The 19490-nt window shown below is 35.8% G+C and overlaps 1 protein-coding gene across 1 annotated transcript; it reads left to right on the top strand.

The window, feature by feature from the left end:
- The first annotated feature begins 115 nt into the window (after positions 1–115).
- LOC117317362 (tRNA wybutosine-synthesizing protein 5-like) lies at positions 116–18229 on the top strand. The gene is made up of 7 exons (XM_033872165.1): positions 116–495; positions 6129–6286; positions 10933–11002; positions 12469–12651; positions 14669–14756; positions 15251–15367; positions 17942–18229. Exons 1-7 carry the CDS (start codon positions 427–429, stop codon positions 18199–18201), a joined length of 945 nt encoding a protein of 314 aa, XP_033728056.1. The 5' UTR covers positions 116–426; the 3' UTR covers positions 18202–18229.
- The last annotated feature ends 1261 nt before the right edge of the window (positions 18230–19490 follow it).

The raw sequence follows: 19490 nt of genomic DNA, 5'->3' as shown, positions 1-19490 counted from the left end.
GTTGAGGATGGCTTAAGAACGAAAACACGCCTTCGGATCATCCTTGGGTTGACTGTCTATTTTGAACAAAAAACCGAGGAGTACCGAATAGAAAACACGGGACCCAGGAAATGGGGAATCCCCATTTGGGAGTCGTCGCGTCCGTCTCTTCAGCTTCACAACATTTGATTATGCCATCTAATAGTATGCTAGATATTGAATTCAATCATGAATATTTACTTCCGATTCTGCACTGCAATACAGCCTTATTTTCATTAGACACAAAACGAAAGTAGGCCTAGATGGTTCGCCTAGATGACGTCATCAAATGTTGTGTAGCTGAAGTGACAGACGCGACGAAGTGACAAGATTTGATTTGACGAAGTGCATGTCATCATCCAGAGTCCGGTCTGATTTACATTGCACATACTTATAACAACATGAAACATGACATTTCTGCTGGACGTCGTTAGTAATATTGACGCCTCTGTATTCATCGAACATATATACCCAAAGGTATTGCCATTAACACGTGTGATGAGTATCATGGGTCACCTGTTTTGACGAATATTGCTGCAAGCTTCTATACTTTCCTGTGAGCTTTGGAATGCTTTTGTTCGCTTCTATTGATGCGTCAATTAGTTTCCGTTTGTTTACAGGTTACACAGAAGTTATGTTTACATTTACGGTAACAATTAACTTATTTAAAAATAGGGATGATTTACTAAATGTGTTAATCAGTTTTAATATTGAGTCTACAATACAATCGACACCATTAGGTGAAAACAGGTATGTGTAACATGTGTTGAGGTCAAAACAACGGCGCAATGCACCCATCCAAGAGCTGACAACGCAAAAGTGAGATTTGTTGTTATCATTGTAAGTTATCGCATTCGTATATTTTGTTAGTATTTACCGGGCTACATTGCTCTTGTTTCATGGAAGAATCAAGATGAATTATTTTCTTACCTCACTTGTGTTATTCTATATTGTGTCAACCTATCAAGCTTTTTTGGAGAATTTACTGGCGAGAAACATAAGAAAAATACATTCATTTCCATGTTTACAATATCCAAAACAGTAACTGAGGTGACAAGACTTTGTTCTTATGAATGAAATATCTGTAGCAAATAAGTGCATGCACGAGAGCACCTACATATAACTCAGAAGCCACCAGACTATTATATTAGAAATATGACTCAGTTCATACAAAGCCTTGCCAACAAGGGAGGTAGGGTTAGAATTGGAAGGCAAGCTGTTGTCTTGTTGTCACATGATGTCAGCACATTTCTGCTGTGTACAGGGCTGCGATGCGCCAATGAGAAATCTTAATGAATAGTATGTCAAATATGCATGGATGGAATGGGTAAAATTGTGTTTGCTGCCAAACAGGAAAAATATGAATATTCTGTGAAAATGGACCTCACTGATTATGACTGGCCCCAGATGTCATTTTGTGGATGGGAAATCCACGGAGACACGTCCCATCTAACATTATTCCATTACAGACTTGTACACAATGCTTAGGAAGTTTTCATATTTGCCCATTATCTAGTATATCGTTTTGCCTACCAGGTTTTCAAGATAAAATTATGGATATTGTTTAGTTCTTAGTAGTTGAGTGTAAGCTAACCTTTACAACCTAGTGCACTCCTAGTGCACTACGTTTGAACTAGTAGTGCACTACATTTAAGCTACATGTAAACTAGTAGTGCACTACGTCCTGTCAGGTGTGACCACAAATCCCCCTATACAGGTAATGGACAGTGCTACTGGACACCTGTGTTAGATACCTGTAGATGTTACATATACAGCCCTGTGTAAATTGACTGCCTTATATCTGTCATCCTGACTTTACCAGGTATATTTAAATGTTGATAAAATTTTATCTAAAATTAACTGAAAATAAAATTGGCTGCGGTTCTTATATGATATATTGCACAAGAGGAATTAAAACTCTGGTATCAATTGGATTTGTAGTGGGTTTTTTATCATTATCTTTTTTGAAAAGATTTCGTTATAGTGTAAAATTAAGGTTTATCTTCCTGCTTTCAAAATTTTGATGCTTTTCATTTATTTTTTTAGATGTAGTTAATATACATTTTATATTAATGATTAGTTCTACCTTAGGTCTTGATGACTGTTTGTAGATTTTTTTCTCAAGTACACTATATGTATGTATATTTTAATATTTATTATTTTATCAGGCAAAAATATTTTTAAATTCAATGTATTGTTACTTCACTAATATCTGTTAATTCAACCATGAAATCATTTCATACAGTAGTACATAATCAAGAATCTTAAGTTTCGAATATATTCTCATTTACATTGTATGTACTGTAAGAGACATATAATATCTACACAACAAGTTATGTACCTGTACCTGTATGTATAATTGGTACTCTCAGGACATGCTTGTTGTCATGGCCACCTGGGCCCCAGGGCCCAAACCCCACCTTACCACCACCTTATGGACCTCCATAACACAATGTATCAGACGAGGATCAGTCTTAAAGTGTGCCTCTTTTAATGGTGTCTTCCTACTCAGCCAACATATCCTATTTTAACATTGGGGGTAGGAACAATAGAGAACAATAGGTACTAATTACAGGTAAGTTATAGCCTGTTTTGGAGAAGTAATTGATTCTCAGGTTACCTGTGTTACCTGTATTACCTTGGCTATATGCTGTTAACAGTTTGTAGATAATGTATACTAAATATATATATATATCACAAATACTTTTATATAGTTAAAAAATATTAAAATAGAATAACTCAATTTTTCATAAATTAGTGAAAATAATTCATTTTTCTATATTTTTCATTGTTATAAATTTCACACTTTATAATAATTATTATGTTTTATAAATAAAACAGAAAATACATTTGTTCAATTTTAACCTTTACATTGAAAGGGCACATTATCAATACGTTTAAGTCAACGTTACCTGTTTCATTGTGATATATAACAGGTATATATAATGTACTTAAGAGAAAACGATTCAAAACAAAACACTTTAAATGGCATTTTAATAGTTCAAGTAAAACAATTTAAATAATGTATCATCATGAAACTGATTGAATAATAAAGCACAACTCAGTATAATCCTAGAAATCACGGATAAAGTTCACAATATCACCAAAGTCACTGTTTAATCATATCGGCGGTTCTCATATATGCAGTGTTCACATGCGAAATTATTCACGTAATAAATAGTTCAATCTTATTATTACAAAGAAGCACTAGTCTATATAATTGTCACTTCCTTTAACACGAGTATATGGTAATCATAACCCTTGCAAGTTCAAGTTGCTTTATAAAATTGAATGTTAAATTACACTTGTACATGTATATAATGTTTAGAATACACAAGTTCCATTTCTCAAAGTATATCATAATCACTTAGGTCCCTTTATGAAATTGAATGTTAATGTTCAGGAAACACAAGTATATGATACACGGGTATATAATTGTCATTATCTTGGATTTAATACTCCAAGTGGATAAGATGTGAAGCTGCATCAGCATATGCAGTCACATCCATCGTGTTGTTTCGTAGTCTCATCTTGATAGTCTGGAGTCTCGATTCCAGTTGGCGACTTTTCCTCTTCTTTGCCCATGGTTTACCTCCAGCTTGATACTCTATCATTCTCCAAGAAATCAACCCTAATCTGGGCATTTGTCATTGCAATCTATAATCTAAATGTTTTGACTACATATCATTGAAGTTTGTGCCGTTAACTCTTTATGTGATTATAACAAAGTGCACCTTTATTTTTTTTTTTTGAAACAATAACTCAATTAGTAAGAATTAGTTGCTTTAATATTATAACATAGTAATCATATCTAATTGAAAGGGGAAAAAAAACAAGAAAAAAAAAAGATTGAAATTACACTGTACATCGTATATCACTGTCACCTGTATATGGTGCATTTTTAATTATGAAATATTTTTCCATAATTTCATTTTTAAAGTGTTGTGTAATATCATTATTAATATATGTAATAAATTATCACTATATGTATTCTGTTATTAATACGTACATATGAATGTATATTTTTCAAGATATTCTTAAACATTTTCTTCACTTTTATTGTTAGTCACCTTTGAGTCTCATGTATACGTATACTGAAACAGACTATATCTACATTTTCCACAGGTAAACTCAGGTACTGTTTATTTAGCAAAAACAACATGTTGGCTGAGTGGGAATGAACCCTTTTAACACCTGGCTATAGTTTTGTCCAGTCCCAAATTACCCCCCAGGGGTCCATTTATATCATGCTGTGCCAGGCTCCTCTGCCTTACCTACCTGTAATTAGCATCTAACACTACCCATATAAAATATCTACCTGTGGATGTTTTTTTTTTAAATTTTTTTTTTTAATTTTTTTTTTGTGAATCATCCAAAAAAATATTTAATTTTTATATACATTATACATTTTTCTTCACAATCAAGATATTTTATAAATATAGTTATATGCTGATTTTCTTTAATTACAAGAAGAGGTAAAATCCACATCAGTTATACATTTTAAGGTAAAGAACAATTAATCATTTTCTTAATGTAATAGGCAAACACTTAAATGCTGATCAAAATGTATCCCAAAATTTTGTTTTTAAACAATATTGCAAAAAACACGTTAGCATGAACTGTAAAAAAAAACTTAAGGTCCACATGATCCACATGTGTTATAATATATTTGTTAGCAGGTAACTTTATAGAAGAAAATTATGAAATTATGAAATTACGAATACGAGTGTTGTATAATTCAAGTGTTACTACATATGTACATTACTACTATACAGATACATGAACATGTATGTGTGTTACATGTATATAAGCTTAAAACTGTTGCCCTCCCCCTCCCCCTCCCCAAGTTTGCCAGTATTTCATAACAAAAATGACATTAATTGTTCCCTCAGGCCATTATCTCATTCTGTGTTACCTGTAACTGATACATGTACCTCGAATCAGATCCAATATGTTAGATCTTCAAAGTATTAGATACATTGTACCTGCACACAGGTACATGTACAGAAATTTCGACTTTTTCAGTAAAGGAAGATGGAAGGTGTATTACAAGTAACATATACCTTTTATAAACTTAAAATTTTGAAATGTAGAACTGTTATGTTCACTTAATTACCAGTACATTCAAAGAATCTCTTTCTTTACATGTTATATCAATGTTTAATCAATTTCTTTATGTATACATCCAATGCTTAAAGTCAGAAACCTGAACACATATATTATGGGTTGAATAAGGTTTTAAAATGCATAATATCACATCAAAAATGAAATTATGAATATGCTGCTTAATTTAATCTGAAATTAAAACTACAATAAAAATTAAATGTATCATATTGAAAATGTTCAAGTAACGATAATTGTTTTCAAATGTTTTATTAATAATTTAATGTGATGAAAACAAAATTACTGGAATTATACATGTGAAATATATAACTGATTAATCATTTCAAAATATAAAGAACCAAAAGATAGATGAAACTTGGCTTGAACAATTTAACTTAGTTAGAGGATTTATAAAGTAAATTTGTCTTTACTTACAGTTAAAGTGTATAATTAACAAGAATGGAAAGGTTGAAATATAACATCAAACTAAACTTCCAAAACCTTTTTATAACTCCCTGAATATAATTTATTTATTTTATGGGTTTTACGTCCGCTATTACGGCCTTACGGCCTTTCGGCCTTTCAGCTGACGAGTCCTTAAATATAACTGCTAGATAGCCTTATACATGTATATACAGTACAGGTAAAAATCACAGGTAGCTTTGGGTACTGCCCATTACATGTATGTGGGTTTTGCTGTTCATCACCTCTTAGGGTGTAGTGCACTACTTGTTTACCTGTAGTTTAAATGTAGTGCACTACTAGTTTAAACGTAGTGCACTACTAGTGCACTAGGTGTAAAGGTTAGCTTACACTCAACTGTATGTAAGATGTCTGTAACTGTACATTTTAAGTAAGACTTGGTGTGTTACGTAAGTGAAGCACATCAAGCTAATATTTTTACTTCTACTAGGTCCCTGCACCTGTTACTATTTTTAGTGGGGGCCTGTAAGGGACATGTATGGCTTTAGAAATGTTTTTTCAATATTTCATAATTTTATCACCAGAGGCGACCAGTGATCCTGCGAGGTGTGGATATTGGTCAATGTGTGGACAAATGGAGGTCGGTGAATTATCTGACCACCAAAGGAGGTGGGATGCCTGTTAAAATCCATGTATCTGCCACTCCACAGATGGATTTTATCAATAAAAACTTCACTTACAAGTAAGATTATAATCTATAGAAGGATTAAAGAATATTCATGTAGGCATAACGATACTGTTCAGAATCGATATGAATATTATGGTTGATCATCAGTTTAACATACACGTCAGTAGGTTACAAATTAACCATAATGTTATCAGTTCGTCAGAATTAAGGAGTCGGCTGACCAGAGGTCAGGTCATATCCTTGGTCAAACATCAAGATCAGATTTTGTTTTTTTTCACTCGTGAATATTTTGTGATGACATTATGAAGCAAATTTTATGGTCGAACTTATACAAGAGATAAACTGACCATAGATCAAGGTCACTGGGTCAAAGGTAAAGGTCATTTGGATTCATACGTCAAGGACAAAGTTGATATCTGACTATGAATCTGGCCCTTATAATTAGTTGTGGAGGTATTTATAGTTTGAACATAACCAATCAAAGATAACAAACAATTTTTTTTTACCAATCTTTCTATTTCCTTTAGCCCAGCAAATATGGAGGTGGAAGGAAATAAGAGTCACATCATAGTAAACGTATAATGTATATTTTTCTTCATTGCAATTGTTTTTATGTCGAAATGTCAAATACTAACCTCATTGAGCTTTCTGGGCTGTTTAATCATGCTTTTATACTGGCCTCACCATATATGAGAAATATATTCACAAAAATTGATTTTAGATTTTTGCATCCAATTTTCTAATTAAAAACCGATCAATTTATGATCAGGAATCGGCCAAACACTACAAAATCAGATAAACAAATTGAGATTACAGTACCTTTGTGATATTTCATTTAGGTTTGTCTAACATACTTTGATATTAGGCAAACAAACTTGTACACTTGACAACATTGGTTCTTGGAGAATTTCTCCAACTGGAGATTTTTCTGTTCTTGTTTTAAGTGAAACACTGTTAGCCACCTAAATTTATTAAAGTGATATTCTTATGTCTTTATCAATAGTAGTCCCTTACGAGTAAAATCATGGGAACTATAGGTTTCCTGTCCGTCTTGTACGTATGTATTAGTCCTCTACCAGTAAGACCGTGGGAACTATAGGTTTCCTGTCCGTCTTGTACGTATGTATTAGTCCTCTACCAGTAAAACCGTGGGAACTATAGGTTTCCTGTCCGTCTTGTACGTATGTATTAGTCCTCTACCAGTAAAATCGTGGGAACTATAGGTTCCTGTCCGTCTTGTACGTATGTATTAGTCCTCTACCAGTAAAACCGTGGGAACTATAGGTTTCCTGTCCGTCTTGTACGTATGTATTAGTCCTCTACCAGTAAAATCGTGGGAACTATAGGTTTCCTGTCCGTCTTGTACGTATGTATTAGTCCTCTACCAGTAAAACCGTGGGAACTATAGGTTTCCTGTCCGTCTTGTACGTATGTATTAGTCCTCTACCAGTAAAACTGTGGGTACTATAGGCTTCCTCTCTGTCTTGTACGTATGTATTAGTCCTCTACCAGTAAAACCGTGGGAACTATAGGTTTCCTCTCTGTCTTGTACGTATGTATTAGTCCTCCAACAGTAAAACCGTGGGAACTATAGGTTTCCTCTCTGTCTTGTACGTATGTATTGGTCCTCTACCAGTAAAACCATGGGAACTATAGGTTTCCTCTCTGTCTTGTACCTATGTATTTGTCCTCTACCAGTAAAACCGTGGGAACTATAGGTTTCCTGTCCGTCTTGTACGTATGTATTAGTCCTCTACCAGTAAAACTGTGGGTACTATAGGTTTCCTCTCTGTCTTGTACGTATGTATTAGTCCTCTACCAGTAAAACCGTGGGAACTATAGGTTTCCTCTCTGTCTTGTACGTATGTATGTTGGTAATATCAGTAGATTGGCAGTGCTCTAATGGCTTCATTCTTTGATGGGTCATGATCAATGTTCACACAATGATAAAGGACCATAATATCGGAGTTTCAGGGTCAAGGTCAAGGTCACTATTATGTTCGGGCCTGTAATGGACATGTATTACTTCAGTAACACCCAGTATGGTATTACTTCAGTAACACCCGGTATGGTATTACTTCAGTAACACCCAGTATGGTATTACTTCAGTAACACCCAGTATGGTATTACTTCAGTAACACCCGGTATGGTATTACTTCAGTAACACCCGGTATGGTATTACTTCAGTAACACCCAGTATGGTATTACTTCAGTAACATCCAGTATGGTATTACTTCAGTAACACCCGGTATGGTATTACTTCAGTAACACCCATTATGGTATTTCTTCAGTAACACCCAGTATGGTATTACTTCAGTAACACCCAGTAACACCCAGTATGGTATTACTTCAGTAACACCCGGTATGGTATTACTTCAGTAACACCCAGTATGGTATTACTTCAGTAACACCCAGTATGGTATTACTTCAGTAACACCCAGTATGGTATTTCTTCAGTAACACCCAGTATGGTATTACTTCAGTAACACCCAGTAACACCCAGTAACACCCAGTATGGTATTACTTCAGTTACACCCAATATGGTATTACTTAGTAACATTCCGTATGGTATTACTTCAGTAACACTCAGTATGGTATGGTATTACTTCAGTAACACCCAGTAACACCCAGTATGGTATTACTTCAGTAACACCCAGTAACACCCAATATGGTATTACTTCAGTAACACCCAGTTACACCCAATATGGTATTACTTAATAACATTCCGTATGGTATTACTTCAGTAACACTCAGTGTGGTATGGTATTACTTCAGTAACACCCAGTAACACCCAATATGGTATTACTTCAGTAACACCCAGTATGGTATTACTTCAGTAACACCCGGTATTGTATTACTTCAGTAACACCCAGTACGGTATTACTTCAGTAACACCCAGTACGGTATTACTTCAGTAACACCCAGTATGGTATTACTTTAGTAACACCCGGTATGGTATTACTTCAGTAACACTCAGTATGGTATTACTTCAGTAACACCCAGTATGGTATTACTTCAGTAACACCCAGTATGGTATTACTTCAGTAACACCCAGTAACACCCAGTACGGTATTACTTCAGTAACACCCAGTAACACCCAGTATGGTATTACTTCAGTAACACCCAGTATGGTATTACTTCAGTAACACCCGGTATGGTATTACTTCAGTAACACCCGGTATGGTATTACTTCAGTAACACCCGGTATGGTATTACTTCAGTAAAACCCGGTATGGTATTACTTCAGTAACACCTGGTATGGTATTACTTCAGTAACACCCAGTATGGTATTACTTCAGTAACACCCGGTATGGTATTACTTCAGTAACACCCGGTATGGTATTACTTCAGTAACACCCGGTATGGTATTACTTCAGTAACACCCGGTACGGTATTACTTCAGTAACACCCGGTACGGTATTACTTCAGTAACACCCAGTACGGTATTACTTCAGTAACACCCGGTATGGTATTACTTCAGTAACACCCAGTACGGTATTACTTCAGTAACACCCAGTACGGTATTACTTCAGTAACACCCGGTATGGTATTACTTCAGTAACACCCGGTATGGTATTACTTCAGTAACACCCAGTATGGTATTACTTCAGTAACACCCAGTATGGTATTACTTCAGTAACACCCAGTAACACCCAGTATGGTATTACTTCAGTAACACCCAGTATGGTATTACTTCAGTAACACCCGGTATTGTATTTCTTCAGTAACACCCAGTACGGTATTACTTCAGTAACACCCAGTACGGTATTACTTCAGTAACACCCAGTATGGTATTACTTTAGTAACACCCGGTATGGTATTACTTCAGTAACACTCAGTATGGTATTACTTCAGTAACACCCAGTATGGTATTACTTCAGTAACACCCAGTATGGTATTACTTCAGTAACACCCAGTAACACCCAGTACGGTATTACTTCAGTAACACCCAGTAACACCCAGTATGGTATTACTTCAGTAACACCCAGTATGGTATTACTTCAGTAACACCCGGTATGGTATTACTTCAGTAACACCCGGTATGGTATTACTTCAGTAACACCCGGTATGGTATTACTTCAGTAAAACCCGGTATGGTATTACTTCAGTAACACCCGGTATGGTATTACTTCAGTAACACCCGGTATGGTATTACTTCAGTAACACCCGGTATGGTATTACTTCAGTAACACCCGGTATGGTATTACTTCAGTAACACCCGGTACGGTATTACTTCAGTAACACCCAGTATGGTATTACTTCAGTAACACCCGGTACGGTATTACTTCAGTAACACCCAGTACGGTATTACTTCAGTAACACCCGGTATGGTATTACTTCAGTAACACCCAGTATGGTATTACTTCAGTAACACCCAGTATGGTATTACTTCAGTAACACCCAGTATGGTATTACTTCAGTAACACCCAGTATGGTATTACTTCAGTAACACCCAGTATGGTATTACTTCAGTAACACCCAGTATGGTATTACTTCAGTAACACCCAGTATGGTATTACTTCAATAACACCAAGTATGGTATTACTTCAGTAACACCCAGTATGGTATTACTTCAGTAACACCCAGTATGGTATTACTTCAGTAACACCCAGTAACACCCAGTATAGTTGTTGTATACTGATAGTGATCTATTCCATGATGATTAACATGATGTTATTCCTTTTTTCCTTACGTTTCAGATCTCTCCCATTTGACAAATTTGTGCAGAGAGCATCAGAAGATGAGCACGAGGAATTTTTTGAGACAAAAGTACGGTTTGACCACTTATATTTGCTAAAATATTTTGAGAATCAGATTAAGATGGTAGTCTTATGCTTAGAAAGACAAGTTTTGCAGCATTAATCGTCTTGATCTTCTGAGCATGTGCTTTTGAAAGGTTTCAAGCATTGTATATGTAAAGACGGTGATTGTTAACAAAATACCAAATACAAAGTTATATACCATATAGTTATGTGTGTTTTGTCTGGGTTAAGATGTCCTGACACTTTATCACTAGCCCTCCACCTCTGGGTAGCGAGATCGAAACCCACTTCGGACAGTTGCCTGGTACTGACCATAGGTCGGTGGTTTTTCTCCGGATACTCCGGCTTTCCTCTACCTCCAAAACCTGGCACGTCCTTAAATGACCCTGGCTGTTAATAGGACGTTAAAACAAAATAAACTAAACATCAATTTTGGGACCTCCTGGACATTGTTTTTGGTCAAAATTTTTGTTGTGGAAAAAAGATGGATAGAAGATTTGTTCAGCATTTTCAGTCCCAAAACATAAAGGTGTGTAAAATACATAGGGATTTACCATTAATAAGTTCAAATGTCTTGAAATTTCTCGGATTTTGACAAATGGCATAATTAATCTATAATGCAAGTGTGAGATTTAACAATTCGCAAGTGTGAGAGTGTATCTTTGTTCCACAGCGTCCTATATCTTGTTACAGAAACAACTTTTCAACATAGATGTATATTTAGAAATAATTATGTTAATTTATGAAGTTATTTAAGAGGTTATATACTGCATGGAGAAATGTCAAGGAATATGACCTAATGTTAAAGGGGCCTTAAGGCCTACTATTAATGTTAAGGTTTCATTTATGGAGGGCCATGTACTTCAGGTTTGTAATCAATTAGCTCCCTTGAATTTGCCATAGATTATCTCCCTTGAATATTTCCAATATTACTTTTAAGTGTTTTCAACAATGAAAGAAGTGGCAAATTAAAGTTGTTTGTTGTTTTAATTTCATTCTATATTGTATTTGTTAAATTTTTGTCAGTAAACTAAATCCTCAAAGGATGGCAGAATTTCATGAATTTGTCTTTATTATTTTTTGTTTACATGATTAGATTTTGATCAAGTGCTTATTTAAATGGTCAAATCCATTAAAACATGTTAAAAATCTGAACTGTCACTCACTCAGTGTGTTACAGGGATGCATCTGAATAATTTAAAACAATAAAAAAATTAGAGTATAAAAATAAGTTCAATCTCAAACAATTCAGCACTGGCAGGTACCAAGGATGAAACAATGCAGCAGCTCTAGGGTTAATCACTAAACTCATATCTATTAAAAAATCAGCAAAAACTCTCAAATTGATTTCCGTATAGGACTGCACGGTCATTTTTGTCTTTAACTTCACCAAAACAATCCTGTAACATCCTCAAAACATCATTTCTTCACGACGTTCATATGACCATGAATGTAAGATTGTGGTATTTGTAGACTGAGAGTTACTACTTGCGAGCACTGGGAGATGACCCAAGGAAGGACAAAGCTGACATCCATCAACAATTTCCTCAACTGGCAGATGACATCCAGTTCCCAAAATTTTTCCCTCCAGACAAATTCTTTTCCAGTGTGTTTCGGATAGCATCGAAGGGTACACAACTATGGACCCATTATGATGTAAGTATCCATATTTATTTCATTGTTCAGCAAACAAATATATTTTGTAGAAAAAGATTTATCAATTCAGATAGCTGTGATGAACCAAATGGCGACTGATTGGTTGTAGAACCATTGGATTTGTTATGGTCTTTACTAAGACTGTTTGATGGGCTGTTGTATCATGTGTCTGGTTCTTAGACTGTTTGATTGGCTGTTGTATCATCTGACTGGCTCTTAGACTGTTTGATTGGCTGTTGTATCATCTGACTGGCTCTTAGACTGTTTGATTGGCTGCTGTATCATCTGACTGGCTCTTAGACTGTTTGATTGGCTGTTGTATCATCTGACTGGCTCTTAGACTGTTTGATTGGCTGTTGTATCACCTGACTGGCTCTTAGACTGTTTGATTGGCCGTTGTATCATCTGACTGGCTCTTAGACTGTTTGATTGGCCGTTGTATCATCTGACTGGATTTTAGACTGTTTGATTGGCTGTTGTATCATCTGACTGGCTCTTAGACTGTTTGATTGGCTGTTGTATCATGTGACTGGCTCTTAGACATTTTAATTGGCTGTTGTATCATGTGTCTGGCTCTTAGACTGTTTGATTGGATGTTGTATCATGTGACTGACTCTTAACCTGTTTGATTGGCTGTTGTATCATGTGACTGGCTCTTAGACATTTTAATTGGCTGTTGTATCATGTGTCTGGCTCTTAGACTGTTTGATTGGCTGTTGTATCATCTGACTGGCTCTTAGACTGTTTGATTGGCTGTTGTATCATGTGACTGGCTCTTAGCCTGTTTGATTGGCTGTTGTATCATGTGACTGGCTCTTAGACATTTTAATTGGCTGTTGTATCATGTGTCTGGCTCTTAGACTGTTTGATTGGCTGTTGTATCATCTGACTGGCTCTTAGACTGTTTGATGGACTGTTGTATCATGTGTCTGGCTCTTTGACTGTTTGACTGGCTGTTGTATCATGTGTCTGGCTCTTAGACTGTTTGATGGACTGTTGTATCATGTGTCTGGCTCTTTGACATTTTAATTGGCTGTTGTATCATGTGTCTGGCTCTTAGACTGTTTGATTGGCCGTTGTATCATGTGTCTGGCTCTTAGACTGTTTGATGGACTGTTGTATCATGTGTCTGGCTCTTAGACATTTTAATTGGCTGTTGTATCATGTGTCTGGCTCTTAGACTGTTTGATTGGCTGTTGTATCATCTGACTGGCTCTTAGACTGTTTGATTGGCTGTTGTATCATGTGACTGGCTCTTAGACTGTTTGATTGGCTGTTGTATCATGTGACTGGCTCTTAGACTGTTTGATTGGCCGTTGTATCATGTGTCTGGCTCTTAGACTGTTTGATGGACTGTTGTATCATGTGTCTGGCTCTTTGACATTTTAATTGGCTGTTGTATCATGTGTCTGGCTCTTAGACATTTTAATTGGCTGTTGTATCATGTGTCTGGCTCTTAGACTGTTTGATTGGCTGTTGTATCATGTGACTGGCTCTTAGACTGTTTGATTGACTGTTGTATCATGTGACTGGCTCTTAGCCTGTTTGATTGACTGTTGTATCATCTGACTGGCTCTTAGACTGTTTGATTGGCTGTTGTATCATGTGACTGGCTCTTAGACTGTTTGATGGACTGTTGTATCATGTGTCTGGCTCTTAGACTGTTTGATTGGCTGTTGTATCATGTGTCTGGCTCTTTGACATTTTAATTGGCTGTTGTATCATGTGTCTGGCTCTTAGACTGTTTGATGGACTGTTGTATCATGTGTCTGGCTCTTAGACTGTTTGATTGGCTGTTGTATCATGTGTCTGGCTCTTAGACTGTTTGATTGGATGTTGTATCATGTAACTGGCTCTTAGACTGTTTGACTGGCTGTTGTATCATGTGTCTGGATATTAGACTGTTTGACTGGCTGTTGTATCATGTGACTGGCTCTTAGACATTTTAATTGGCTGTTGTATTGTTAATGATATATTGATTGGCTGATTTAAAGTTTTTTGTCCACACACACAACAGGTGATGGACAATCTACTAATCCAGGTTGTGGGACGGAAACGTGTTATTCTATATAGCCCAGCAGATGTTGACAAGATGTACCTGAATGGTAATTATAATCGAGATTTACCATAGTTTACTTTTGACTTCGTTAACATGTTCCCAATCAATTTTAAGAGAGACCATTTGTATCAAAATGTCAAGGAACAATTATCAAATATTGCTAAGAAATGAATGTAAATCTCAAAGTATTGAGAAAAAAAATTAAAATAATGTTGTTGAAAATGTTTAAATGAAAGGAATATTAAAGCTGACAACTCAAGTTAAATAGCTTTCATTTTGAAATAATAAAAAAAAAAAAAATGAAAAGGTTTGGAGATGTTCCCTGTGATAAATATGTATCTTCCGGTCACCGTTTCCAAGGAAGTGGCAGACATTTTAGTTGAAGTCTGCTTCGATACGTGACTGGGAATCTGTGCCTATCAGACAGTGGATTCCTGTTTGTTCTATGCAGACTTATACATGGCTATAAAGCTAGATAACACCCTAGAGCAGACTGTGAATTATTTTTCCTGAAACATTTGATAAAACTTGACCTTACAGGTGACAAGTCTGAAGTGTTAGACGTTGATAATCCAGACCCGGAGAGGTTTCCTAAGTTTCTGGAAGCGCACAGACATGAAGGAATTCTGGAACCTGGAGATATTCTCTTCATTCCTGGTGAGAGTAACTTATTATACCCCCCACTTAGGTGGAGGGGATTTATAAATAGTAATCCCTACTTTCTTGGAACCTGGAGATTTACTCTTCATTCCTGGTGAGAGTAACTAATTATAGCCTCACTTAGGGGGAGGGGATTTATAAATAGTAATCACTTGTTATACTGGAATTTGATTGTCCGTCCGTCCATCTGTCTGTAAACACAACAATGTACCGGCTACTCCTCCTAAACTACTGAGGGAATTTCAACAAAACTTTAAGGCATAACCCTTATACATTGTAGATGTACGTAATCTATATCTTGTTGTAATTTTGTGGTTACCATGGTAACCAGGTCACTATACTTCGTTTTTTGGGCAAGGGGGAATTTTGTCCAGTCAACTCATCATAAACCTGTAAACTGCTTCAAGTCAAACTACACAGGAGTGATAGGGACCATGTGTAAATGTGCATGAATGATATTTCCCTACAGAATTTTTAGCTCGTCTCTTTGAAGAAGAGTGAGAGCTTATGTCACTCCGGCGTCGGTGTTGGTTTTTCAAATGTTAAATTTTTGGTGCAAGTGTTGAAAGGCATAGTAATTTATGGTAATATGGTCCCTGTGGGGTTCAAACTATCCCCTGCCGGAGTTAAACTAAAAGATTTTTTGGAAAAAAAACAGATTTTTGAAAATTTTTGGACTTAGAAAATGTTTGCGTTAAGTTTTTGGTGCAAGTGTTGAAAGGTATTAATACATCACTTCATAATTGTACTAGGGTGCTGATAGTTGGTAATAGACTCCCTCTTGGGTTAAACTATCCCCTGCCGGAATTAAACTAAAAGATTTTTTTGGGAAAAAACCAGAATTTTCAAATTTTTGGACTTAGAATATTTCTGCGTTAAGTTTTTGGTGCAAGTGTTAAGAGGTTTTAATACATCACTTTATAATTGTACTAGGTTGCTGGTATTTGGCAATAGAGTCCCTATGGAGTAAGACAATCCCTTCCTGGAGTAAAACTTTAACAAAAAATTGGATTTTTTCTTTTTAAATCTGTGTTTTTTGTTTTTGTTTTTAAATCTTTGGACTTTATGTTAAGTTTATATTGTGAGTGTTGAAAGGCATAGTAATACATGGTATTAGGTTCCCTGTGGGGGTTAAACTATCCCTTGCCGGAGTTAAACTGAAATATTTTTTGGGGGAAAAAACACATTTTTTAAAATTTTTGTGCAAATGTTGAAAGCTATTAACACATCACTTTATGATTGTACTAGGGTGCTGATATTTGGTAAAAGAGTCCCTATGGAGTTACACTATCCCTTCTTGGGGTGAAACTGAAAATAAAACAATGTGAAAATGCTCACAATTGACAATTTATACCAGTCCACAGTTTTCAAGGGAGACAACTCTCATTAGGATAATATTTTGTCAAAAAATTGAAGAAATATGTCCAAAAGCAATTACATTTGTTTTTAATATATTCATTTAATCTACAACAGCATAGCTTGTCTCCCGAATGTTTGTCAATAAATAATTTATATATATATATAAATTGGTATGATTTTGAAAATTGCATGAATTCACAAAACATAATCTGATCAAGTAAACAATATAAATATTATTAATGCAATTTGCGAAACCATTCCAATAAATATATTTTAATTATTTATTGACAAACATTTGCGAGACGAGCTATGCTGTTCTCCAACAGCTCTTGTTGGTTTTATGGTTAACAGGTTTCAATACCCATATTCTTGTTGAAAACTTTGTCAATACAACTCGGACAACTCTTGTATAGCTATCAACCGATTTCATTTGAAATACACAGGAATGTTAGTGACTCATAATGTGTACATATGCATGCAGGTTTTTGCCGTGGTAACCCGTTCACTAAAAACAGGTTTTTGTTGGAAAATCTTCACCAGAGGGGCGGGGGATATGAGTTGGCCCTCTGGACGACAGTTCTAGTTCCCTTTGTCCGATCCTGCTTTCTCGGAACCTGGAGATATCCTCCCAATATTTCCTGTATTGGGCCCCACCCCTCAATCCCCTAGTGGGCCAAGCCCACTGTTCTTTCATTTTTACAGAAGAAGGATTTAAACCAATTTGATGCGTATTTTTACCAAGGGATTGATCACCGTGGTAAATATGCATGCACTTCCATTGTGTTATTCCTCATCACTGATTGGCTGGAAGCTTGATGTATTTACCTGTACATTTTTATTTGCATGCACTCCCATTGTGTTATTCCTCATCACTGATTGGCTGGAAGCTCGATGTTTTTACCTGTACATTTTTGTTTGCAGGCTTTCTTCTACTCAGGACTCGCTAGGTAGCACATCTTTGTGTTATACCCCAGTAATGGATGAATAGAATCTGATAAATAGAATATGTATTTTGTGTTAGTGAGAGTGGGACATATTATTTATCTAGATGCTACCAAGCTTTTGTGCATTATTTTAGCATTACAACAGTTTAGAGCATCCATCTAGGGAAGTCCTGGATACTGGTCTAGTCTCTGGTACATATTATTTCTGATGTGAACTACTTTTTCTAATCCTATGTTTATACGGTTCTTTTATCATAATCTGTTTCAGCACTGTGGTTCCACAATGTAATATACAAAGACTATGGCGTTGCTGTCAATGTGTTCTGGAAGCACTTGAACGATTCTCAGTACGATCACCGAGATATCTACGGTAACAAGGACCACGTCCCATTTTCAAGAGCACAACAAATTCTGGACAGAGCATTAAAGACTTTGGAAGAATTGCCAGAGGAATACCAAAGTTTCTACGGACATCGCCTCATCTCGAGAATCGAGAGGAAAGTGCTGCAGAAAGGCAAACCACCTTGATGAAAATAAAGAGATTTTAAGAAAAATATTTTAATATTTATTATATATTGATTATAATTTCTAGAATTTGTGCCATTCATTGAATATGACTAGGAAATCACTCAGATATTTACCATATCTATCTTCCTATTGTAAAAATATTGCAGTACTGTATTTATCCTCAAATAAGTCCCTTCCTTTTGTGTAAAAGTATTTCAGAACTATATTTATCCTCAAATAAGTCCCTTCCTTTTGTGTAAAAGTATTTCAGTACTGTATTTATCCTCAAATAAGTCCCTTCCTTTTGTGTAAAAGTATTGAAGTACTATATTTATCCTCAAATAAGTCCCTCCCTTTCATGTAAAAGTATTGAAGTACTGTATTTATCCTCAAATAAGTTCCTTCCTTTTGTGTAAAAGTATTTCAGTACTGTATTTATCCTCAAATAAGTCCCCTCCCCTTTGTATAAAAGTATTGCAGTACTGTATTTATCCTCAAATAAGTCCCTTCCTTTTGTGTAAAAGTATTTCAGTACTAAATTTATCCTCAAATAAGTCCCTCCCTTTCATGTAAAAGTATTGAAGTACTGTATTTATCCTCAAATAAGTCCCCTCCCCTTTGTATAAAAGTATTGCAGTACTGTATTTATCCTCAAATAAGTTCCTTCCTTTTGTGTAAAAGTATTTCAGTACTGTATTTATCCTCAAATAAGTCCCCTCCCCTTTGTGTAATAGTATTGCAGTACTGTATTTATCCTCAAATAAGTCCCTTCCTTTTGTGTAAAAGTATTGCAGTACTGTATTTATCCTCAAATAAGTCCCCTCCCCTTTGTATAAAAGTATTGCAGTATGTATTTATCCTCAAATAAGTCCCCTCCCCTTTGTATAAAAGTATTGCAGTACTGTATTTATCCTCAAATAAGTCCCTTCCTTTTGTGTAAAAGTATTTCAGTACTATATTTATCCTCAAATAAGTCACCTTCCTTTTGTGTTAAAAGTATTGCAGTACTGTATTTATCCTCAAACTACAACTGTCATCCGGGGGCCACCACATACCCCCCTGCCGCCAAGAAGGTTATTTGTAGAATAATGAAGTTTATTATACCCCCGCAACAAAGTTAGGGGGGTATACTGGAATCTGGTTGTCTGTCCGTCCGTCCGTCCGTCTGTAGACGCATTTTGTCCGGACAACTCCTCCTAAACCGATGGGCCGATTCCGATGAAACTTCACACAAATATTAATGATCATGTGTAGATGTGGATGCCACTTTATTTTTCTCAAAATTATGGTTGCTATGGCAACTGCTCACT

Source organism: Pecten maximus, chromosome 19, assembly GCF_902652985.1.
Source record: "Pecten maximus chromosome 19, xPecMax1.1, whole genome shotgun sequence".
In the NCBI taxonomy this organism is placed as follows: domain Eukaryota; kingdom Metazoa; phylum Mollusca; class Bivalvia; order Pectinida; family Pectinidae; genus Pecten; species Pecten maximus.
Note: the sequence above shows the minus strand (reverse complement) of the source record. Positions and strands in the feature narration are given on the sequence as shown.

Coding starts and splice junctions, on each gene's coding strand:
- LOC117317362 (XM_033872165.1), top strand. CDS start 427: ATGACATTTCTGCTGGACGTCGTTAGTAATATTGACGCCTCTGTATTC. Junction 11,003..12,468: donor AGGAATTTTTTGAGACAAAA/GTACGGTTTGAC, acceptor TGGTATTTGTAG/ACTGAGAGTTACTACTTGCG. Junction 14,757..15,250: donor TGACAAGATGTACCTGAATG/GTAATTATAATC, acceptor TTGACCTTACAG/GTGACAAGTCTGAAGTGTTA.